The sequence below is a fragment of the Lolium rigidum genome, chromosome 5 (genome assembly GCF_022539505.1).
Source record: "Lolium rigidum isolate FL_2022 chromosome 5, APGP_CSIRO_Lrig_0.1, whole genome shotgun sequence".
In the NCBI taxonomy this organism is placed as follows: Eukaryota; Viridiplantae; Streptophyta; class Magnoliopsida; order Poales; family Poaceae; genus Lolium; species Lolium rigidum.
In genome coordinates, this window is record NC_061512.1 from 103,874,329 (window position 1) to 103,900,217 (window position 25,889).

At 42.9% G+C, this 25,889-nt stretch overlaps 2 protein-coding genes across 2 annotated transcripts; both read left to right on the forward strand.

The window, feature by feature from the left end:
• The first annotated feature begins 16,334 nt into the window (after positions 1 to 16,334).
• LOC124653465 (alpha-(1,4)-fucosyltransferase-like) lies at positions 16,335 to 18,827 on the forward strand. Its single transcript, XM_047192526.1, has 3 exons — positions 16,335 to 17,003; positions 17,607 to 17,780; positions 18,182 to 18,827. Exons 1-3 carry the CDS (start codon positions 16,455 to 16,457, stop codon positions 18,749 to 18,751), a joined length of 1,293 nt encoding a protein of 430 aa, XP_047048482.1. The 5' UTR covers positions 16,335 to 16,454; the 3' UTR covers positions 18,752 to 18,827.
• Positions 18,828 to 20,986: 2,159 nt separating this feature from the next.
• On the forward strand, positions 20,987 to 21,722 carry LOC124652252 (citrate-binding protein-like). The gene is made up of 2 exons (XM_047191271.1): positions 20,987 to 21,256; positions 21,339 to 21,722. The coding sequence occupies exons 1-2, from the start codon at positions 20,987 to 20,989 to the stop codon at positions 21,720 to 21,722; spliced, it is 654 nt and encodes a 217-aa protein (XP_047047227.1).
• The last annotated feature ends 4,167 nt before the right edge of the window (positions 21,723 to 25,889 follow it).

The following is a 25,889-nucleotide window of genomic DNA, read 5'->3' on the forward strand; positions in this document are numbered from 1 at the left end:
ACGTCGACTACATGACACTTCACCATTTATGGGCCTAGGGGAATGCATCTTGTATTCGTTTGCCAATTGCGGGGTTGCCGGAGTGACGGAAACCTAAACCCCCGTTGGTATATCGATGCGGGAGGGATAGCGGGATCTCGTAGTTTAAGGTCTGTGGTTAGATTTATCTTAATTACTTTCTTGTAGTTGCGGATGCTTGCAAGGGGTATAATCACAAGTATGTATTAGTCCTAGGAAGGGCGGTACATTAGCATAGGTTCACCCACACAACACTTATCAAAACAATGAAGATTAATCAGCTATATGAAGCGAAAGCACTATACTAAATTCCCGTGTGTCCTCAAGAACGTTTGGTCATTATAAGTAAACAAACCGGCTTGTCCTTTGTGCTAAAAAGGATTGGGCCACTCGCTGCAATTATTTCTCTCGCATTTTACTTACTTGTACTTTATTCATCTGTTACATCAAAACCCCCTGAATACTTGTCTGTGAGCATTTACAGTGAATCCTTCATCGAAACTGCTTGTCAACACCTTCTTCTCCTCGTTGGGATCGACATTCTTACTTATCGAGAGATCTTCTATTCAATTTCTATTTGGGAAATCTACTACTACTGCAACGGTAGTGGATGAGGCGCCAGGTGAGGAAGTGATACCATATAAAATACCTATGAAAATTATTGAACGTGTTATGGATAACCGCTATGACGGGGATGGAACTGTCCATCCTGGTGATCATTTACTGTTTTTGCATGAATTATGCGGGTTATTCAAATGTGCAGGTATTGCTATGAATGAAGTTAGAAAGAAACTATTCTCTATATCGCTGTCTGGTAAAGCGGAGCATTGGTATAAATTGCTCGAAGAATGGTGATTCTCTTGATTGGGAGGACATTGTGCCTTTATTTTATTCCAAATTTTATCCTCCAAGTGAAATTCACAAAGATCGGAACCGCATATATAATTTCTGGCCTCATGATGGAGAAAGTATTGCCCAAGCTTGGGGGAGATTGAAGTCTTTAATGCTCAAATGCCCCATTCATGAGCTTCCTGGTAATGTTATTATTGATAATTTCTATGCAAGACTTTCTTTTCAAGATAAGACCTTGCTGGATACTTCTTGTTCTGGATCATTTACACGCAACAAAGAAGAGTTTAAAAGGGACCTTCTTGATCGGATCCAAGAAAATACTGAAGGTTGGGAGAACGACAAGGATAGAGAATCGGGTATAATTTATGATTATAAATGCATTGAAGCTTTTATGGATACTGATAAATTTCGTAATATGAGTGCTACATATGGTCTTGATTCTCAAGTTGCTGCAAATCTTTATAAAGCTTTTGCCTCTCATTATGAATTGCCTAAGAAGAATTTTGATAAGTATCATGAACCGTATAAAGTTAAAATTGATTCATCTATTAATAAATGCGTTGTAGTTGAAACTCGTTGATCATGTTATTCCCGAAGCTTATATTGAAAAAACTCCTTTCCCTGCTAAAATGAAGGAGTACTCTGTTATAAATAGTGCGGTTCATAAAAGTGAAAAGAAACCTATAGAACCCGAAGAACAAATAAAAGTTGAACCTGCTTTGTTGCAATAGTTAAAGATCTTGTGACTCGAAAATGTGGAGGATGGTCATATTATTTTCTGTGAAGATGCTTCTAATATTGTTTCACATCCTAATAAACCCAAACAAGTTAGTGTTCCTATGCTATCTCGTTAGAATTGGTGATCATTGCTATTATGGTTTATGTGATATTGGTGCAAGTGTTAGTGCTATTCCTTATGAGCTTTACACGGAGATATTGCACGAAATTGGTTCTTGTGAACTTGAAGATATTGATGTGGTTATTCAGCTGGCTAATAGAGAAACTATTTCTCCAATTGGTATTGTTCGAGATGTGGAAGTTCTATTTGGTAAGATTAAATATCCTGCCAACTTTTTGGTACTTGGTTCTGCTGCTAGTGATTATTGTCCTATCATTTTTGGTAGACCTTTTCTAAACACTTGTGGAGCTATTATAGATTGCAAGAAAGAGAAAATTTTGACTAAATTTGCTGGTGAATCTTATGAGTTTAACTTCTCTAAATTTACCAAAACTCCTTATAAAGCTGATTTGCCTAGTGATGATTTTAAAATGGAGCAAGTGTGCATCTATTGTTCTTGTTCCTAATAATCCTTTACAAGCAACATTTGGAGAATAGCAAGAGTGAAGTTTTTAGGAAAGAAAGAGATGAGCTTGAGGAAATTTTTCTTCGCCAACCTATTCTCAAGCATGATTTACCGGTGGAAGATTTGGGTACAACACCGCCACCAAAGGAAGATCCTGTTTTTGATTTAAAGCCTTTGCTCGATAATCTTAAATATGCTCATATTGATGATAAGAAAATATATCCTGTTATTATTAGTTCTAAGCTTTCGAGAGATTGAGGAAGAAAGGTTATTGGAAATATTGAAGAAACACCGAGGAGCTATTGGCTACACTCTTGATGATTTGAAGGGGATTTCTCCTTCTATTTGCCAACATGCTATTAATATGGAAGATGATGCAAAGCCTGTTGTTGAACATCAGCGTCGTCTAATTCCGAAGATGAAGGAGGTGGTAAGGAATGAGGTATTAAAACTTCTTGAAGCTGGTATTATATATCCTATTGCCGATAGTAGATGGGTTAGTCCCAGTGCATTGCGTTCCTAAGAAAGGAGGAATGACTCGTTGTGCCTAATGATAATGATGAGCTCATCCCTCAAAGAGTAGTTGTAGGGTATAGAATGTGCATTGATTTTCGAAAAGTTAATAAAGTTACTAAGAAAGATCATTACCCTTTACCATTTATTGATCAAATGCTAGAAAGATTGTCTAAAAATACTCATTTTTGCTTTCTTGATGGTTATTCTAGGTTTTCACAAATTGCTGTTAAAACTAAAGATCAAGAGAAAACCACTTTTACTTGTCCCTATGGAACTTATGCTTATAGGCGTATGCCTTTTGGTTTATGTAATGCTCCCGCTACTTTTCAAAGATGCATGTCTGCTATTTTTCATGGCTTTTGTGAGAGTATTGTGGAAGTATTCATGGATGATTTTTCCGTCTATGGGAATTCTTTTGATAGTTTCTTGCGAAACCTTGATAAAGTTTTGCAGAGATGTGAAGAGACTAACCTTGTTCTTAATTGGGAGAAATGCCACTTTATGGTTAATGAAGGAATTGTATTGGGACATAAAATTTCTGAGAGAGGTATTGAAGTTGATAGAGCTAAAGTTGAAGCAATTGAGAAGATGCCCTATCCGAGGGATGTTAAAGGTATTCATAGTGTTCTTGGTCATGCTTGGGTTTTATAGGAGATTTATTAAAGATTTCTCCAAGATTTCAAAGCCTCTTACTAATCTTCTTCAAAAAGATGTACCTTTTGTTTTTGATGATGATTGTAAGGAAGCTTTTGAAACTCTAAAGAAAGCCTTAACAACTGCTCCTGTAGTTGAACCTCCTGATTGGAATTTGCCTTTTGAAATTATGTGTGATGCTAGTGATTTTGTTGTAGGCGCTGTTCTTGGACAACAAGTAGATAAAAAATTGAATGTTATTCATTATGCTAGTAAAACTCTTGATGCTGCTCAAAGAAATTATGCTACAACTGAAAAAGAATTATTAGCCGTAGTCTTTGCTTGTGACAAGTTTAGATCCTATATTGTTGATTCAAAAGTCACAATTCATACTGATCATGCTGCAATTAGATACCTTATGACAAAGAAAGATGCTAAGCCAAGGCTTATTAGATGGGTACTTCTTTTGCAAGAATTTGATTTACATATTGTAGATAGGAAAGGTGCTAATAATCCTATCGCTGATAATTTGTCTAGATTGGAAAATATTGCTTATGATCCTGTTCCTGTTAATGATAGTTTTCCAAATGAACAATTGGCTGTAATAAAGGTGAGCTCGCGAGACAGTCCTTGGTATGCTGATTATGCTAACTTTATTGTTTCCAAGTACTTGCCTCCAACCTTTTCAGCTCAGCAGAGGAGGAAATTCTTTTATGACTTGAGGCATTATTTCGGGATGACCCACACTTATATAAAGAAGGAGTGGATGGTATTCTGCGAAGGTGTGTTCCCGAATATGAACAACAAGAGATATTGAGTAAATGTCATGGTAGTGCTTATGGAGGGCATCACGCCGGAGATAGAACCGCGCAAAAGGTTCTACAATCAGGTTTTTATTGGCCAACTCTCTTCAAAGATGCAAGGAAGTTTATTTTATCTTGTGATGAATGTCAAAGGGTTGGTAATATCTCCAAGCGCAATGAAATGCCTATGAATTATACTCTTGTTATTGAACCGTTTGATTGTTGGGGATTTGACTTCATGGGACCTTTTCCCTCTTCGAAGGTAACACTCATATACTTGTTGCTGTTGATTATGTTACTAAATGGGTGGAAGCCATACCTACAAAAAGTGCCGATGGTGAAACTTCTTTAAAAATGCTTTTAGATATTATTTTCCCTAGATTTGGAGTACCTAGATATATTATGACTCGATGGAGGTTCTCATTTTATTCATGGAGGTTTTAGAAAAACTCTTGCTAGGTATGGTATTAATCATAGAATTGCTTCCGCTTATCACCCTCAATCTAGTGGTCAAGTAGAATTATCAAATAGAGAGATTAAATCTATTTTGGGAAAGACCGTTAATAAATCTAGAAAGAATTGGGCTAGTAAATTGAAGGAAGCACTATGGGCTTATAGAACTGCTTATAAAAACCCCATGGGAATGTCACCTTATAAAATGGTTTACGGAAAAGCTTGTCATTTACCTTTAGAACTAGAGCACAAAGCTTATTGGAAGGTTAGAGAATTAAATAAAGATCCTAAAATTGCCGGTAATAAGAGGTTGCTGCAATTAAGTTCTCTAGATGAATGGAGAAGTGAAGCTTATGAAAATGCTAAACTCTTTAAAGAGAAGGTTAAGAAATGGCATGATAGAAGGATAATCAAAAGAGAGTTTAATATTGGGGATAAAGTCCTATTGTATCGGTCTCGTCTCAGATTCTTTGCAGGGAAATTACTCTCGAAATGGGAAGGACCATATGTTGTTGAGGAGGTGTATCGTTCAGGAGCAATTAAAATTAGCTCTCTCCAAGGCAATGCTACGCAAGTGGTGAATGGACAAAGACTCGAGCATTATATCTCAGGTGATTCTTATAATGTTGATGTTGATATTATTCAAGTGGAAACACCGGAGGCTTTCATCAAAGGACAAATTGACAGTCCGCCGTAACTCGACTTTGAATAGGTAACGATGATCGGTAATGAAAAGTTCGCAATTTACTTTCCGAACAATATTTTTGCTGTTTTTGGAAAATATGAAAAATTACGAGATCGAAACGGAGTGGAAAAGACGCACGAGGGCGTGCCCCCATAGGCCGGCGCGGCCCCAGCCTCGGCCGCGCCGCCCTATGAGGACACCGCCTCGTCGCCCCTTTCCGACTCGGTTCGACCCGGTACTTTCCGTTTGTTCTGAAATTTTTTACTATATAATCCCCGGACCCCCGGAGGTCCGTATATCGTTTTCTCGACGTGTTTTGTTTCGAGCTGTTTCTGCCAGGATTTGTTTTGGATCTAGAGCCATCATGTCTTCGTCAGGAACTCCGAAGGATAGCTCCTGCAAGGATGTTGGCAACTTGTACATGGAGGAGCTGAGGATGCACCCAAAGGAGTTGATGCTCGCCGAGGGAAAACTGCAGATCAAAGATGTTCAAGGTCCCAAAGGAGAAGGAAGCTTGGAAGACAGGATGGAGAAGCTAGAACAAGAGGTCTTCAATTACAAGAAGATGGCCGAGCGTGAAGTGGATATCTTCCACAAGATTGTGTCTGAACTCATTGCTCGAACACGAGAAGGAAACCGCAAAGCTATGGGGCGACATCCTCTCACTTCACGACACCACCAACAAACTCCAAGCTCAACTCTATGACGTTCATAATCAAAACTGTGAGTATGAAAACAGGTTTAAACACATAAGCCGTGCTGCTAGTTTCAGGATTCCCGAGACCAAGATGTCATTTGTTGATGGAGAGCCTCTATCTTGGAAGTCTGAAGACGGGAATTCATCACCACCATCGCCAAAGGATTGATTCATCATCGGTATTGGCATCCCCTTGGTTTGTTCCAAGCTTGGGGGAGTGCCGCGGTATCACATCACCACTACCTTTTACTTTTTATTACCAAGTAGTGTCATATCATGAGTAGGGAAGTTATCGTATAAGATGGGTTGCAGTGTGGAAGTATCTCTCCTTTAGTTTGTCTATGTATCCCTTGGTGTGAGTTATCGTTATGAAATATTAATGAGAAGTCTTATCATTTACATATTGCACACCTTATTTTAGTTTGCAATTTCTACTATATGATTGATCTTGATTTTAGTATTGGTACCACTTTGGGAGCAATGAGTAAATCTATTTGGTTTTGGCAAACTTAGCAATGGTCAATAGTAACAACACTTTGAGTTTAAGAAGAATAGAGGAAATACATGTATAAGATGTTATTATCTTTCTTATCAGTTCTTAGCTTAGTATTCTGAAGTTAAAACTGTTTGTGCTTACAAGTAAGATGCATGATTGTTTCTATCACATGTATATTTGTTTGTTTCCCTCAACTCTTATGCTTGCTAATTAACCTTGCTAGCCAAAGACCTGTACTGAGAGGGAATACTTCTCGTGCATCCAAACCTTAGCCCAAACCTATGTCATTTGTGTCCACTATACCTACCTAATGCATGGTATTTCCTGCCATTCCAAGTAAATACTTCATGTGCTACCTTTAAACAATTCAAAATTTATTACTTCTTATTTGTGTCAATGTTTTATGGCTCATGAGGAAGTATGTGGTGTTTTATCTTTCAGTCTTGTTAGGCAGCCTCCACTAATGGACTAGTGGCTTCATCCACTTATCCTATAATTTTGCAATAAGAGCTGGCAACGGGGTTCCCAGCCCCAATTAATCAACTTTCATTAATAATTCTCTTCACATGTTTTGCTCGATTCATCAGTAAGCAACTTAATTTTGCAATAGACACTCCTCCATGGTATGAGATTGTTGGAAGGCACCCGAGGATTCGGTTAGCCATGGCTTGTGTAAGCAAAGGTTGGGGGGAGTGTCATCCTTAAATAAACTAAAATACATGTGTAAACAAAAGAGAAGAGGGATGATCTACCTTGCTCGGTAGAGATAACGTCCTTCATGGGAGCCGCTCTTTGGAGGTCTCGTTTGGCAAGGGGGTTAGAGTACCCGCTACCGAGTCGTTGACAACGACAAACACCTCTCAAAACTTTACTTTTATTCTCTTTATATGATTTCAAAACTGAAAAAGCTCTAGCACATGATTTAATCCTCGCTTCCCTCTGCGAAGGGCCTGTCTTTTACTTTATGTTGAGTCGAGTAAACCTATTTCCCTCCATCTCAAGCAAGCATTTGAGTTGTTGTGATCAAACTATTATATTGTGATTTGCTTCATCATGTCTTTACTCTTCCTTGTTTAGTACAAGTTTTACCTGAATGAATATAGCTTTGAAAGTCATCAATGATTACTATGATTGAGTATGCAAGTTTACCATAAGCTTTAATATGAGAGCGCTGCTCAATAGATAAGTATAATTTGTTAACTGTTCTCTGACCAAGAACAAAGTTTGCCATCACCAATTATGATTCCTTATGCACCTTTATTTGTGATTACCTTATACTTATTTCAAGTTGAATTATATGAGGGAGTTGTTCACTAGAATGCCTTGTGTGAATTAATGTGATGCTTCTTGTCCGTATTTTATTTATCGACTCTTCACTCCATAAACATGTGGTCCTGTTTACCGAGTTCAGTTTCGCTTGGGGACAAGCGAAGTCTAAGCTTGGGGGAGTTGATACGTCCAATTTGCATCACTATTTTATATCATAATTTGTCTGTTATTCGTTGATATATTTCATATTGGGACACAATACTTATGTTATTTCATCTATTTTGCATGTTTCATGATTATTTGGAGATCGCGCACCGAAGCCGGGATTCTCGCTGGAAAAAGCACCGTCGGGATGCAATATTTCGGAAGATCAACTCGTGGAAGGAAATTATACCAAAAATCCTATTTTTCCGGATGACGAAGGAAGCCGGAAGGGGAGCCAGCTGGACCCAAGGTGGGCCCAGACCATAGGCCGGCGCGGCCCATGGCCTGGCCGCGCCGCCTTGTGGTGTGGGGGCCCCACAGCCCCTTTCGCCTCCTTTTCTTCGCGAAACCCTTCGTCCCGAAAACCTAAGCTCCAGAGGGTACGTCGCGAAGAGCCACAGCCGCCTCGCGGGGCGGAGAACACCGAGAGAAAAGAGCTCTCCGGCGAGCTGAAATCCGCCGGGAAATTCCCTCCCGGAGGGGGAAATCGACGCCATCGTCACCGTCATCGAGCTGGACATCATCTCCATCATCATCACCATCATCATTATCATCATCACCGCCATCTCCACCGCTGCACCTCGTCACCGCTGTAGCAATTTGGGTTTGATCTTGATTATTTGATAGGGGAAACTCTCCCGGTGTTGATTTCTACTTGTTATTGATGCTATTGAGTGAAACTATTGAACCAAGGTTTATGTTCAGATTGTTATTCATTATCATATCACCTCTGATCATGTTCCATATGATGTCTCGTGAGTAGTTCGTTTAGTTCTTGAGGACATGGGTGAAGTCTAAATGTTAGTAGTGAATTATGTTGGTTAATATTCAATGTTGTGATATTTAAGTTGTGGTGTTATTCTTCTAGTGGTGTCGTGTGAACGTCGACTACATGACACTTCACCATTTATGGGCCTAGGGGAATGCATCTTGTATTCGTTTGCCAATTGCGGGGTTGCCGGAGTGACAGAAACCTAAACCCCCGTTGGTATATCGATGCAGGAGGGATAGCAGGATCTCAGAGTTTAAGGCTGTGGTTAGATTTATCTTAATTACTTTCTTGTAGTTGCGGATGCTTGCAAGGGGTATAATCACAAGTATGTATTAGTCCTAGGAAGGGCGGTACATTAGCATAGGTTCACCCACACAACACTTATCAAAACAATGAAGATTAATCAGCCTATATGAAGCGAAAGCACTAGACTAAATTCCCGTGTGTCCTCAAGAACGTTTGGTCATTATAAGTAAACAAACCGGCTTGTCCTTTGTGCTAAAAGGATTGGGCCACTCGCTGCAATTATTTCTCTCGCATTTTACTTACTTGTACTTTATTCATCTCGTTACATCAAACCCCCGAATACTTGTCTGTGAGCATTTACAGTGAATCCTTCATCGAAACTGCTTGTCAACACCTTCTGCTCCTCGTTGGGATCGACATTCTTAGTTATCGAAGATACTACGATACACCCCCTATACTTGTGGGTCATCACTGGACACCATGCAAAGATTTTCCAGTGCTCACGGAGGAACTCGACGAGCGCGCTTTCCTATGCGAGGTCCATGTCTGTCGCAATGGACGTCGTTTTCTTCGGATCTGTCGGGTGAATCTGCACCTCCTTAGAATCTTTCGTCGTGTTAAAGGTTGGTTCTCTGAGAGGCCTTCCTACATCTGGCAATACATCATAGTCAGTTGTAAACCTTGACGCCATATACTCCGCTTGCATCCCGAAAGTTTCGACGATCGATGAAAATCCTTGTCGCATTTATCGGCTAACGCGAAACTGCCTTTGACTGTGATTGGTCCCTTAGGTCCAGGTAACCTCCATAGCAGATACGTGTAATGTGGTACCGCCATAAACCTGGCATATGCTGGTCGTCCCAACAAAGCGTGATATTGCGACGGGAAATCCACAACTTCGAATTCCAACCTTTCTATCCTGTAGTTTTCTCGGGTCCCAAACTGAACGTCGAGATTGATCCTTCCCAACGGATAACTCGGCTTCTCTGGTGTGATTCCATGGAAACGCGTGTCGGTTGGTTTTAGATTTGCCAGGGATATGTTCATCTTCCTTAGTGTATCTGTATACATAAGGTTTAGACTGCTGCCTCCATCTATGTAAACTCGAGATACGTCGAATCCTGCGATCACCGCTGGTAAGATAAGTGCTGACTGCCTTGGTCGAGGAACTTGCTGCGGGTGATCCGCAATTGTGAAGCCAATGTCCTGTCCCGACCAATTTAGGTACTCTATCGTTGGTGGAGGCATCTTCTCTGCCATGAACACTTGTCGCGAGATTACCTTCTGAGCCCTATTAGATGGCCTAGCTTTCTGAATCACCGAGACCGCACCATTGGAATTAGGATCAACATATGGAGGTGGGTGTGGTGCTTCCGCTATTCTGAGCTGGTGTCGATTTTCGTCCGTGATTGCGGGAGGAGGTGGTAAGTGGATCTCACTCCTGGGCCCCTGGGGGTTTCTATTTGTTGCTTGTGCATTGGCTATCCCTGCAACTCGCAGCATTGCTTGAAAATTGCGACAGTCCTTCTGCAGGTGTCCTGACTGCCTTCTCCCATTGTTGTCGAGATAAAAATGCATCTGGCATGGCCCGTTCATCATATCTTCGGGAGTTACAAAAGGTCTCTGAAACCTTGATCCGCTATTTTGCCTATTATTCCGAGAGTCATCTCTATTGTCGCCTCGCTGCTCGTTACTTCTTTGATATTCATCTCTATTGTTTCCTCCATTGTTTCCCCGAAACCCAGCCGATATTTGGCCAGGAGCATCGTAACTCGAGAATTGTCGAGGAAATCGTCTTCTATTTTGAAAGTTTCGACTACGGTCCTCCTCTGGTGACCTGTGTCGCTTATTGTGAACAGCATCTTCTCCGTCTGCCCATCTGTTTGCTATCTCCATCAATGGTGACACTATCCTTGGGTTAGTTCTTCCCAAGTCTTCGACAAAATCTCCTCGCCAAATTCCTGCCACAAACACATCTATTGCTCTCTCGTCGGATATGTTTTCTGCCGAGTTTTTAATGATGTTCCATCTTTGGATGTACTTTCTCATTGATTCATCATGCTTTTGTCGACACGCTCTCAACTCTTCTAATGATGCGGGTTTTTTGCAAGTGGATCGAAAGTTCTTGACGAACACCTCCTCAAAACTATCCCAGCTGTCGATGGATCCTGGTGGAAGCTTCTTTATCCACGATCTTGCGGCTCCACTCAGATGTACTTGGATGCTTTGCATGGCTGTTGCTCTGGTTCCTCCTATCAGCTTCACCGTCTCGAGATAATCAACTAGCCAATCCTCTGGATCTTGCAGGCCGTCGAATTTTTTGAAGTTATCAGGTAATTTAAACCCCGAAGGAACTCGAGTTTTTTGGACCCTCCTTGTAAAGCAGGGCAACCCACACATATCCTCATCATCTAACTCTGGGGAGTGTCGATGTTCCGTTCTATTTTGTCGTGCTCTGTCCACTCGTGCTTGCGCTGCTGTGTCTCGTGCTCCACTTGTTCTTTCGGGACCTGACACTGCTGTAGCGGGTCGTGGACTATTTTGCCTTGCTGAACCTTTGGGAGGCGTTGTTACAAACGCCGTTCCCATGGCCCCGACTCCTGCCATAGCCATGTTGTATAATGCTTCTCGTGGATCTCCGGGAGGTGGTTTGGATGCAAGGATGAATGCTTGCGTCGCCATGTACCCAACTTCTGGTGTCTTAGGAATAATGTTCCCCCTCGTGTCGATTGACATAAAAGACATGTCGAGGTTTGAACTAGATTTTCTCTTTCTGCTTCAGGTATATTTTGCATGCGAGATCTTGCTCTCCTTCGAGCTTCCTGTGACTATCTCCCGAAGTTCCTGAATGTCGACTTAGCTCCGCTCTTCGCCTGCTTGACGTAGATGTTGCTTCCTGCCTCCTATCCAACTCGATTTTCTGTTTCTCGAGCTCCCTCTTGGTGCGTGCGAGTCTATATTGATACGCTTGTAGCTCCTCAGGTGTCGCCGTAATGGTCATTGGTTCTGTACCATCAATAGCTCTTGCGACTCGATCCCACACTGCTTGCGGAAATCGCACCATCTCTCGTGTTCCTGGTCCGTTATATTTTGTCCCCAAACCTCACGTGAGATCTGCGGGATCGACATACGGATTTCCCGCATCGTCGAAAGCCTCTGACATCGCTGGTTCTGTCCGGCTTGGTTCTCCAATTGCGTAAATCTGATGATATTTTGGATTTTGGATTTTGTCGAGTTTGGTGACACCATCATAGAGATTGGTGAAGACCTTTCCGACAGTGATGGATTTGTCGATGAAGTTGAAGCTGTCGGTGTCGCTCGAGTCATCGCTTATATAGGAGTCCGCAGATGACTCGAAGGACATGTCGCTGAAGATCTTGACAAGTTTTTCGCTTGCCCTGGTGCTGATGAAGCGTGGCGACGAAGTCTCCTCGTCGCCTGACTCGATGGATGATGCTGAGCTTGAAAGATCAGGATCAACCGCCGATAATCCCGACGAGATCGGAACTTCGAGACGATACGCTCCTTCTTTCTCGACGCAGAAGTGGAACTTTCCAAACGTCATCTCCATGGGCTCCTCCATATACGCATATGCATCCAAACGGGAGGGCGGGTGAGGAACAAAATCGACTAGACCAGTTTCGATATGTTTACCTCCGTCCAAAGCGTTGCTTGCAGTTGATGAAGTCGACGATCTTGAACGTGCCATCGAGATCAGCTCCTTGTCGCCTCTAGATCCCACAGACGGCGCCAATTGACAAGGTATTAACTTGTCAATGCCTACGAGTTGTAGACTAGGGTTTCGTTGGATGTAGAGGGCAAGTAGATCTCGAAGGTTTCAGCCGAAAAGTACTCGACGATATGAAAACTAGGGTTTGTTTAGACAATGATTCGATCCTTTCTTTGTCCCTCGACTCCCCCTTATATAGGAGGCGGAGCCGAGGGATTTGTGATACACAAGTTTACAGAGTCCGGGAGGGTTTCTAACCCGTCCCGCAAGATTACAAATAATGCTTCCTATTACAACTCTAGCTTTCCTTAATAGTATCTTGGGCTTCCGAATCTTCTTGCTCTTCGGGTTATGGGCCTTCAGTAAACCCCGGGTACCATCTTCGGCAGGCCCATTGGGGATGCCTATGTCACCTGAAGAAAATTATTGTAACTTATGAGGAAGGCTACCGATGTAGCAATGGTCTCCTCACCCTTGTCATGGCAGATATCACATCTGAGGTGCCATGCCCTCCAAAGAAGCATCAGAACTTTGCTTCTTTGAGGTTTTTCTATGTTGAAAAGCAGGTTCTGTAGCCAATTTGGGCCTGAATATTTGAACTCACGTTTCGGTGGCAGCTGCCAGTGTTTTCTCATTTCAAGTCTTAGCGCTCTTGATTTGGTGCAACTCACCGTGGCATGGTAGCTATCTTCCTCCTCTCTGCCACAGATAGAGCAGGTACTATCTAGTTCTAGAGTTCTCTTCTTTTTGTTCCTTTTGGTAGGAAGGTTGTCACAGGCTACTCGCCAGCCAAAAAATTTAACCTTCTTTGGAACGTTTTCTTTCCATATATCCCTGCTATTGTCATGTTTTCCGCTGTTACCTGCATACCATCTAATGCCATGGTTTAGATTGTAAGCCAATCTGTATGCACTTCTAACAGAGAAAACTCCAGAAGGATCATAATGCCAAGCAATGAAATCATCACACGCTATATTGGGCAATTTCAGGTTTAGGATCCAATCCGCATCATAATCATGGCAAACCTTCCTGACAACTTCTTCATTCCAGGAATTGGTATCAGTTCTAATAAGATGATTAACACGTCGGATTCTAGTATTTGACTTGCCTGGGGTTACCTTAAGGTTGTAGTCTCTGGGAATCCAATTGTCTCTCCAGATGTTGACACTTTTGCCATTGCCAATTCTCGCGACTAACCCCTCCTTAATCAGCTCAAGACCATATTTGATGCCGTGCCATGATGGTGATGCATCCTGTCTGAAGACAGTGTCTAGGAAGTTCCCACGTGGGTAGTAAATGAATTTCAACAATCTGGCACAGAGGCCATTTGGGTATTTGATGATTCTCCAACACTGTCTGGCCAGCAAAGGCTGGTTCATTAGCTTTGTATCTCTGAACCTGACTCCTCCCAAATCCTTAGGGCTCACGAGGATGTCCCACGCAGCCCAGTGCACCTTACTCTTCTCCTCATCTTCTCCCCACCAAAAGTTGCGAACTAGCTTCATATAATCTTCATGGAACCCAGCAGACAGTTTGAAGATGCTCATGACATGGGTTGGAATGGCCTGTGCCACCGACTTGATGAGTTCATCTTTCGCTCCCATCGACATGAGCTTCTCCGCCCAGTTGTTTAACTTTTTGGAGAGCCTTTCCTTGGAAGGTTGGAATTTACCTTTGTTCATGCGCCCCTCGGGCGTTGGGTAGCCCAGGTATTTGTCTTCAAAGGTATCACGGGACACCTCCAGGATCTGTCTCACAAGTTGCTGGTTGGGTTCAGTGAACAAAATGGAGCATTTATTAACACTCAGCATTTGTCCTGATCCCTTTTCAAAAACAGCCAGGGCTTATTTTATCACACCTGCTTGTTCTGGGTTTGCGCGAAAGAATAACAGACAATCATCAGCAAACATCAGATATGAGATACTGGGAGAACTTCTACAGATTTTGAACTCCTGTAATTTATTGGACTGCATGGCATTGTTGATCACCAAAGTGAGGCTTTCAGCAACAAAGAGGAAAAGGTAAGGGGAGAGCGGATCTCCTTGCCTTAGGCCTCTCGTTGGAGTGATGGTTTCGGTGCGGTGGTCATTCACCTGGACTGTGAGCTTGACAGATCTGACGCAACACATAACCCAGCCCACCCATTTTTTTTATCGAAACCCATTTTGATTAGAGCTCCTTCCAAGAAATCCCAGTCTACTCTGTCATAAGCTTTTGACAGGTCTAGCTTGTAGGCACAGTAAGAATCGTCTCCTTTCCTGAACCTTTGTATAGCGTGGAAGAATTCGAAAGCGATATCAGAAAGTCTACCTGGAAGAAAGGCACTTTGGTTTTTCGAGATCAGTACATTAAGGTGTGGTCTGAGCTTGTTGACTAGGCATTTGGCCACTATCTTGTAGATTACATTGCACAAAGATATGGGTCTGAAATCCTTGAGGTCAGTAGCATCATTTGATTTGGGTATGATAACAATTTTGGTCATGTTGAAGTCTACAGGGAAGGTGCTATCGCGGAAAAAATGTTTGATGGCTTCACAGACTTCTTTTTTGAGTAGACCCCAGTTTCTTTGGAAGAACCGCGCCGGCAGTCCGTCAGGCCCGGGGGATTTTAAAGGCCCGATTTGGAAGAGGACATTTCCAATCTCATCGTCAGTGAGCTCTTTTAGAAGATCTTGATTAATCTGGTTTGAAATTCTGGGCTGAATCATCTCTAGCAGGTGCGAAGGTTCAACATCAGGGTTGTCAGAGTAAAGTTATGTGAAGAATTTGCTTGCCATCTCCATAAAGTCAACCTCATTGGTGGTTTCAGATCCGTCCGACTTCTTTAGTTTCCGGATTCTGTTCTTCTTAGCTCTCCCAGTAGCTTTACGGTGGAAGTACCTGGTGTTTTGATCGCCTTCTTTTAGCCATTTGATTCTTGAACGCTGTCTCCACATGATTTCTTCTCTATGGAGGATTTCATCAAGTCTACTAGAAACACATTTGATTTCTTGTGCCTTTTTGCTATAGTTTTTCTTCTGAAGATTACCCAGTCTTCTCTTCGGCACCTTGATTTCTTTATTAATAGAACCAAAGTTTTTCTGGCTCCAAGTCTTCATTGAGGCCATGGTATCAGCAAGCTTGCCTTGGATCTCATCCAGGTTATTTGCCGGCTTAATGTTGTTGCTGTTGTTGTTGTTGTTGTTGTTGTTGTTGTTGTTGTTGTTGTTGTTGTTGTCGACCAAAAGATAGAATATAGAGTATTTCATAACAAATATTAGAGCTAGAATGTAGACTATTTCAGAAGGGGGAATATATTTTAATTATAGATATACTTTCTACACTTATTTTAAAACGGATGGAGTACTATGAAAATTGCAGCTCACACAGGCATAAAAGAAATCGAGGTGGGACAAATGTTGCACACAATGTATGTGTCTCGTTTTCTTGTCGGAGAGCCAAAGTCAAAGCAACCATCCATTCGCAAAAAAAAAAAATCCGATACATGCAAAGTATGCCGGGAATGGTAAACAGCAGCCGTCGACCGCCACCCACGAGACGACTAGACCCAGCCAGTCTAACCACCGTGCCTCATAGCGTAAAAAAGTCTATCCACAAGGGCCTAATTGCAAAGCTAGCGCTACTACAGAAAACCACTGACACTGACTGACAGAGCCTGGAGAAGTGAAGAAACCTCCGTCAGATTTCCAAAAAGGCCCCTGCTCCTCTTCGTTCTTTCCGCCTCGCCTCCGAGATCTCCGGCTCCGGCGAGCGGAGGAGCTTCCCGAAGCTCCCAGGATGCCCGCTGCCTCGATGCTCGTGCCGAAGCGCGCCAACTACGTGGCCCCGATGCTCGCCTCCGCCGCCATCCTGCTCATCCTCCTCTCCGGCTACTTCGAGCTGCCCTCCATAACCTCCTCCTTCTCCACCCCGCTGACCCCCATCGCCGACGCCGCCGCCGCCGCGGAGCGCCGCCGCTTCGATACGGCGCTCGACTCCGTCGGCTCCCGCAAGGGGCACGCCTTCACCTCCGTCCTCGCCGCCTTCGGCGCCTGGGACGCCGCTGTCGGGTGCCCCCGCATCCGCGCCAAGATCGGCGCCGCCAACGCGACCACGGCCTCTGCCATGGCCGCCATCACCGGCGGGGCGGGGTGGGCAGGCGCGACGTGCGAGGAGATGAAGACGCGGCACGTCGGGGTGTTCGTCAAGGGGTGGACGTGGATCCCCGACGCGCTCGACGGGGTGTACACGTGCCGCTGCGGCGTCAGCTGCGTGTGGAGCAAGGCCGCCGCCGTCGTCGACCGGCCCGACGCGATGCTCTTCGAGGGCGCCACGCCGCCGATGGAGGTACTGCACTTCCTTCCCTCTGCTGCCATAAGGATGCAAACTGACATTCAATGTGGTTGTTCGGAAGCTGAATAATGATTTAGCGTCTTCTTGACTATAGCACCATATCACTATAGATAATCAATAAAGGTTTTTAATGAATAAGTAAACTCAACCATGGAGAAGTGAATCTAGAAATCTTCTAAAAGCTAAAGGTAAATCCTCAAGATTAATGAGCTATACAATGCTTGTGTAGGATAGCTCTGAGAACTAGTACAGTTTTATTCAGACAATTGTTTTCAGCATTAGTTGGGGGCTGTAACTATGGATCAGGGAATCAACATTTCTGCATTTGTCTAGTTTTTCTGCTCTCAGTTAATTCAGATTGCTTGCCAACACTTACATTACCAATGTGCTATCAGTTACCTTGTTAGTTTGGTTTGGGTCATAAATGGCATGAGTCACATGCTTGTAGTCATAAGATTGCAATTTTGGAACAACCTCTGCGGAATTCAAACTCCATTGTCTTTTTGACTAACAGATACGCGCTATTTACATTTTTTTCTTAACGTAAATTCGTAATACTTCGGTGTATCAACTTCAAATTATTTATTTATTATGCAGAGAATGAAAGGTCTACCTCTTCGTGTTTATCTGGATCTGGAGGCTGCTAGGAAGCCAACTGGTTTTGAAGACATTTTTATAGGTTACCATGCTAATGATGATGTGCAAGTAACATATGCTGGAAAATCTTTCCACAGTAGCAGGAGTTACCATATATCAACAGAAAAGACAAATGTAAGTCCAAATCCTGTATAGTGTAGATTCCACAGTATAGCAACATCATGGTATATGACACTTTTATTACATGTATCATGTAGGTGGTGACTTTTCAGTTTCCATGCATTATATATATCCAACCATGCTTATTTGACATTAGTATCTCCAACTATGTTATGCTTGGCAGTATGATTCCCTGTGGTATCACTGTTCATCAGTTGAAAAAGTACAAATGGACTATATAAGATTGGCATAATTAGATATTGTTAGTTGTCTTTCAAACATTTAACACTTCAGCAACCATCTACAGCCATCTGCATTGGTGTTGTAATGAAGATAGAATTATCCTGCTGCAATACAACTGTTGTTCTAATACGCTTTATAATTGCCTGAACTGCTGATTTCCTGCCTTGTATCAGGATGCACTTGTCTACTGGTCATCTTCAAGGTGTCTTCCTCACAGAGACAAGCTTGCAAAAGATTTCCTCTCATTGGTGCCACACCATTCCTTTGGAAAATGCTTAAATAATGTTGGTGGTCCTGACATGGCACTATCCATGTATCCAGTTTGCTCAAATAATGCCAATGGATCACCACACTGGTGGGATCACCTACACTGCGCAATGTCACAGTACAAGTTTGTTCTTGCAATTGAAAACACCAATACAGAAAGCTATGTGACAGAGAAGTTATTCTATGCATTGGAGGCTGGGTCAGTGCCAATATACTTCGGTGCACCCAACGTCTGGGATTTCATCCCTCCCAATTCTGTCATCGATGCCTCCAAATTCAGCTCTCTTAAAGAACTGGCATCATATGTGAAAGCGCTTGCGAATGATCCTGTAGCGTATGCGGAATACCATGCATGGAGGAGGTGTGGTATTCTGGGTAACTTTGGCAGAGCACGTGAAATGAGCCTTGACTCGCTGCCCTGCCGACTCTGCGAATTAGTTAGCAAGAGAGGTGGTAGGAGTGCAGATGCATTTTGATTAACTGGTCGGTACTTTACTTATATCTCCCCCCATTTACCTTTTCTACTATTAAAACATTTTCTGAGAAAATCTTTCTTTGGCTTATACCAGGTAATTTCGTTGTGTCCTGTATACTTCGGTTCGATGGGAGCTGAATGACTTAGCGAATAGTATGCCTTGGATGATGATGTTATTCAAATGAAGATGATTGCTGACATTATCAATGGCGATAGTTGATATTCTTGCAATACCACGCCGGCATCCCTTTTTATAGTTTATTCTTGATCCCTTTTGTTTCATACGCTGTAGTTGAGAGATGTATGCATTTTTTTGTGTGGAGGGCTCATGATTGTAGGAAGAGAAAATTTGCAATTGCACTTTATCTTGTGAATATAAATATGTGATAGGGTCATGTGACCATCTCCTATACAGTGGCAAATTGAACAAATTGATGCATTGCCAGACTTTTTACTAGTATACTGTGATCTCATACATTTTAGGAACATTTTACTTGTGGCAAAGAGCAAGATGTGAAATCTCCCAAATTCCAATGAACATCGAGATTGAAATGGAACTCTGCCCATGGTACTCGTTTGTGCGTCCACAAACTACCCAGAAAACCAATCAGACAAAAAGGATGTCAAGCTACAATCTTGTTTACTTTCTTCTGATACAATGAGAACGAGATATTTCATCTCTGGGGTAGCCAAATTGTAGTGCTTGACTAGGTCAAGTGTTCCATGTTTTCAAGCAGTTGTAAGTCGCTTCATCCAGGTAACCATTGCAGCTTAATAAACACCATCTGACTTACTGACTGCTGTTTTCATTTTACTTTTCCGTGACAAAATGATGTGGAGCTAAGAATAATCGGAGGTATTTCGGTCGGTTTGAAAAACAGTGAGCGTTGAAAGAACTGGCAGCTGATTCAACCTTGTACTCTTTTGTGACCAAGAAGAACTGGCAGGTGATTCCGTAAAAATTACCTACAAAATTCGTCACAGTTTCTGATGAATTACCTACAAAATTAATTAATTCGATCTTGAACGGTCATACTATCTCTCGTCTCAGACGGTGTAAAGGTACCAAAACTATATCGCTTACAATTGACTGTAGGTAGGCAGTTGAGTAGCTAATACCCGGACATCAACAGATGGTTCAGCATGATTTGGTATTTAAGGGCTATGGGAAATAGTGTAGTTATGCTAAGTGTAAATTAGATGATAAAAAATGATTTTATATTTTTGTGTGGTGTACTACTGTACTGGTGTGTCACTTAATCTGCCCATTCTTCCTGGATTGCCGTTTTTTCCGCATGAACTCCATGGAGTCTGCTATTTTCAAATATTCATCATGTATAATTACAAGTTTAAAACACATATTATTGCTTCACATATACATATAGATGCGTTCTACCTATCTGTAAACTTTGCTACTCAGTACAAAATACGTTAATTTATAAACTCCAAAAAAGGGAAAAAAATTGTGATTCATAAAAGCAAAATATGCATATCCATTTTCACCTTGTGTAGACATGAATCAAAACATGTGTTAACGAATAGTTAAAACTAGAGAGTTCACATCCGTACGCACATGAGCTAAAACATTCAGAGGTTTTTGAGTTATTTAAGTTTTTTTGCAAGCTGGGGCTTGATGAATCCCAGATTCCCAGGATCCAACCAAACTTTTAGATGCTTCCTCCTGGTACTTGTAATACAGTACCAGTTTGACATGGCATGAGAGCTGGGTCGGCTCCATTTATACCAGCCCGGTAACCAAGCCCTCTGTTTCAGAAGACATTAGACTGCGCACTGTTGTAAACATGTAAGTTTCCCGACAATTTCCCTTTGGGGATGGCCGAAAACGCACGACATATTTTCTAGCGCGGACAAAAACGTACGGCAACAACCATTTAGACCTGCTGTGATTGTTAGAATCAGACCTGCTGGCTGATAGTACACGCGAGCTGAACTGTGTATTTTAAGGACTGCGCACATTTTGTTTTGATTTGCCAACATAATCAGCCATTTAGACCTTTCGATGTCTAAGATTAACGTGGAGTAAGGACCTTTCGATTAGTAATTCCCTTCAGATCGAGACTCAAACCAATCAATCATCTCACCGTAAGCATGTATGGCATATATTGAATTTAAGCTACCAGTTTCTCTCGGTGTGGACATCCCAAGGTCACTATATAAACTGCAGAGAACCTGATTAGCCGTACTCGCCACAAGGGCAACGCGCACACACATACACATGGCGTCTCGCTCTTTTCAATGGATTGCCGTGTGCCTGCTGGCTGTCCTGCTAGCATCACCACCGCCGGCGAGGGCTCAGGACCCGACGGCCGGGTTCACGGCGGTGAGCCTGAGCGCGAGCAACTTCATGCTGCAGAAGCCATACAACATGCCGGCGAGCTCGCGGTACAGCTTCAACGGCACCGTGCGGCAGATGTGGATAGCGCCCTCCGATGACCCCTACTCGCCCCAGAGCGACACCAAGCCCAGGACCGAGATGAGGATGACCGTAAGTACCACCACCACATTTACCAATAATGCAATCGTGCGTAGAACGTTCTGATATGTAAATACATTGGCACCAATTTCAGGGATACGACTACTCGTCCGGCGTGTGGCAATTCGAGGGCCTCGTGTACGTGCCGTCCGGCTCGTCGGGCATGTCCATCATGCAGGTGTTCGGCGGCGACGCCACGGCCACCACGCTCATGCTGCACGTCTACGGCGGCGCGCTCTGGTACTACAACCAGCAGGTCATCGAGGACGGCATCTACGACCGCTGGCTCCGGGTGAACGTCGTCCACGACGTCGGCGCGTCGAGGCTCGCCGTCTTCGTCGATGGCCAGCTGAAGCTCACCTTCCCCGGCCGCGGCGGCGACCTGCACTTCTTCAAGTTCGGCGTCTACATGCAGAGGGACGCCTCGGCGCGCATGGAGTCGCGCTGGAGAAACATCAGGATCCTCAGGAAGAACTGACATGCCCAATCGCTCGCACGACAGGGTTCAACTATTTGTATCAGCATTGTACATGATTCCAAAAGAAAAAAAAGAACCGCTCGCACGACAAAGTTCAGAATTTGTGTGATTGTGTTTGTATCACCATTGTACATGCATGCATGATTCCAAAAAACAAGTATCGGCATTGTATACTCCCATCAGTCACATCGTTCTTTTCGATTGCACAATATTCCTACTCTTGCGCTTGATTTATATGATAGGAAAAGTAAAAGAATAGGAAAACAAAGAATTGCTATGATCTGCCTCTTTCAATCCTATGGGAAAAAAACCTATAAAAATTGGTACAACTAATTGTTCGATGGCAGCATAGGAAAGCCATTGAAAATTTCTATAGAGATTGAAGACATAACATAGTTGTCATAAACACAAAGGAATTTTTCCAAGAGGTCTAACCTCTTATTAGAAATCTTATAAAAGTGTAGTATAGGAAAAAAAATCCTATAGGTAAAAATTCTACAAGATTCTTTTAAAAATCCTTCAAATCAAACAGTCCCTCAACTTTACGGAAGGCTCCATCAAAATCATGTGGCTCACGTTGGGCAGATTTTTTTTTTGCAATATTTTATAAAGAAATAGGACCTGCCCCCGGTTCCATCATATAATGAAATTTTGTAAACATGTTTGACATCTTTAGCCATGCCTTGCATGACATAAATAAAGCCAAAAAAAAGGACGACAAAAGCAGCAACTTCAGGTCGCAAGGGGAAAAACTAGAATTACTAGTTTTGAGTAAAAAGATATTGGTGTATCAGACACCAGCACACGACCTATAAAATTGCATACTCTAGTTAGTTAAACTAAAGAGCGATTTGCTAGAAGAGATTATGTAATTATATTCAACATATCTTCTCACGGCTAGGCTAGTGGGATTTTGTAGACACACGGGCCTCAGACGTGGATAGCTAGATTTTTTGGGGGGTATTTTCTTAAAAGGCCGATAATATTTATTTGGCTATGATTTGAACCCGTGACCTTATAGCTCCGATACCACGTAAAATTACTTGCTCAAACTAGTTTAACTGAAATACCGATTTGTTGATCTAAATCTGGCGACCAGTCGAGTCCTGACAATCGGTCCTCTTGCCCGCGCTAGTTTTGGCCTGCCTAGCGCGATAGCCTTTGCCGCGCTCACGACTAGCTAGCTTCACACGCATGACAAGTTATGTAGTATGTTTGCTACTCCTATATTATGATGAAACAAAGGTAATAGCAGATTTTCCCGCGGTAGCTCCTGCACGTTCTGTTATTGGTTCGGTTGCTTTATGTGGATCCCCATCATACAACTTTTTTCTACTCCTTCGTTGTGTATCAGTATATGGGTCCACTTTGCCTGCATCAAGTTGGATGTGAAGATATGTAGCTACACAATGAAACCATCACAAAGCTATTTGTTGTTAGCTTTTGTTTTCAAAGGTGTATACGTGGGATGTTGTACATGTACACTCGATATATTATGAACACGGACATGCGAAGACACAATATCTTGCAGAGTTTTATAACGTTTGCTATAAAGTTTGTGTTTCCTCTGGATTTTTTTATGTTGCATTCGTGGTTCCAAATTGCAACAAAGGTGTATGCCTTTTGCTGGAAAATCACACGCCATATGTTGTACTCCCTCCTGTCTTTTTTAATTGACTCGAATTTAGTACAAAGTTGTACTAAATCCGGGTCAAATTAAAGAGACCGGAGGGAGTAATACTTTTTGGATGTTCGCTAAAATTTTGTGTTGCCTAAAATTTCCAATGATGTTTACGTGTTTTTCAATATGCTGCAAACACAAGGTTTATGTGTTGTAATCCCTAGTTGTTCTTGTTAAAATAATCTGAGACTTTTGTTGCAAATGAATCCGTGGCAAAAGAAAAATTTCTTAACCACTTTTGTATTTTTGTAAAACGCACTGTTTTTGTACTCATTTTTATTTGTGTTGACATCGTTGGTGATTTTTGTTGCAAATCAATCTGCAGCAAAAATGTTCTTTAATCACTTTTTTGTAACATTACTTTTCTATAAATGTAGTGACGATTTTGTTGTAATACTATAAAAAAATTGTATGTGGGGATGATATTTTTTGTTGTAATACTCTCTACCTGAAGTAAATCACCACAGTGGTGTATTCATTGTAAATATCAGGAAGGTTAAGGTATAGCAATATACCCTTTCTTTTTAAGTGGAAAAGCTCATGACTGCGGGTTGATTTTTCAAAAAACTGAGGGGAATTGCAAAAGTTTGTTTACGCTAGTTCTAGACGTTAGATATGCATCTGATGGTGTGGAGGATGACCGGCTTTGCTCTCAAATCGAACGACGAATGCGTAACTCCACCCTTTGTTGAAAGAGGTTGAACTCAAGAAGCCTTGATGTATGAGCTTCATTGGGTGCTCGCAAATAAACCTCGCCGAACACCTTCACCATTGCAACGGCAAATCACTTGACACACTTGATAGCTTGGATCTCTCCCATCGCCAAATGGTCATCAACTAGATCAGCTGGTATCCCGTATGCCAACATACGCAAAGTAGCGGTGACTTTTTGCTCCGTACTATGCCCTAGTTCTCCGGAGGCATTCCTCCGTTGCTCAAAGAACTTGTCGTACTTTTTGAGATCCTCTGAAACGAACGACAAAAACAGCTCTCTGGAAATGTGGCATTCTAAACAACTTATCGTGTCCTTCAATCCTCTCCTACCCCAATTTATGTCGACCAACAATGGAACCACCATGCTTCGACCTCTTCCTTGCGCGCATAGCCCATATCATTGCCATCTCTTCTTCTTCTTGAATATCCCATTCTTCATCGGATGAATCGTATGAAGAGTTCATCTATCCATGAATGAAGTGCAACAAATTCAACAAACGAACTACAAAATCTAATTCAAAAAAGGCCGGCGCATACCTTCAAACACCTTGCGGGCACTGCGGATGCAACGAGGTCGCAGCGGCGATTTGGCTACAGCGGAGCGGCGATTCGGACGCCTGGATGCGCGGCGGCTGCAGGGAAGAGGCGCCTCGTTGTTTTTCCATGTGAGACCCGCTTGGTAGGCGTCGCGAATCCGCCGGAGGAGAAAGGGGTGAAGGTTTCGGTGGAGCAGCGTGCGGAAGTTTCGGAGCGTCTGTTGGACTTCGCACGCTCCCCTTTTCCTTTACCGCGTGCGGTGCTGCGTCCGCCAAATATCCAGCGTGTTGGGCCACAATTTCGCGTGCTGGGAAAAAATTAACGCGCCGCCTGTCTGTTGGAGCGAATTATTTTGGTGCCGGCGTGCTAAACTCGATTTTTACCGCGTGGGCGTCTTGACGCGCGTCTGTTGGAGATTCTCTAATGCAGGTATGCAAACAACAATTCCCATCGGCGGGGCACCCATATATTCACTTCCAGGTGGGCTCGTGTTGACAGATTTTATCCTCACCCAGAATGCGCCCCCACTTCATGGCTGTGCCCAAGGCCGTACCATGGTCAGAGCATCTTTACCCTAAACCCCAAAACCCAAAACACCTATCCAAGACACCCGAAAGCAGATTTGGGGTTTGAAAAACGAATGCGCATATTAGATACGCTAAATAGAACTGCATATTATTTTTTTAAAAAAATAGCGCGGAAGATAGAATTGCATTGCATTCAACAGTTCATACATGCATTCTTCCTATAAATGTTCCAACACTACCCGGCCAACCAGGCCATCTCCAGGGGGCAAATCAATCTGGATCGCACGTTGTTACTGCTACAGTGAATTTGCTCTCCCACTTTTCACTCTAACCGTTGGATCTGTAACTTCCTTTTTCACTTGTTCAGCTTCTTGTCGAGTCAATGACGCCTGGGGCCAGTCGCGTATGGGGTGTAGGATAACGTTGCATAGAAAACAAAAATTTTCCTACCGCGAACACGCAATCCAAGCCAAGATGCAATCTAGAAGACGGTAGCAACGAGGGGGTATCGAGTCTCACCCTTGAAGAGATTCCAAAGCCTACAAGATGAGGCTCTTGTTGCTGCGGTAGACGTTCACTTGCCGCTTGCAAAAGCGCGTAGAAGATCTTGATCACGATCGGTTCCGGCGCCACGAACGGGCAGCACCTCCGTACTCGGTCACACGTTCGGTTGTTGATGAAGACGACGTCCACCTCCCGTTCGCCGGG

Bases quoted from the DNA above. Each gene is read 5' to 3' on its own strand.
- LOC124653465 (XM_047192526.1), top strand. From the start codon at position 16,455: ATGCCCGCTGCCTCGATGCTCGTGCCGAAGCGCGCCAACTACGTGGCC. The intron at 17,004-17,606 runs GTACTGCACTTC...TTTATTATGCAG, and splicing joins GCGCCACGCCGCCGATGGAG to AGAATGAAAGGTCTACCTCT. The intron at 17,781-18,181 runs GTAAGTCCAAAT...GCCTTGTATCAG, and splicing joins TATCAACAGAAAAGACAAAT to GATGCACTTGTCTACTGGTC.
- LOC124652252 (XM_047191271.1), top strand. From the start codon at position 20,987: ATGGCGTCTCGCTCTTTTCAATGGATTGCCGTGTGCCTGCTGGCTGTC. The intron at 21,257-21,338 runs GTAAGTACCACC...CACCAATTTCAG, and splicing joins GGACCGAGATGAGGATGACC to GGATACGACTACTCGTCCGG.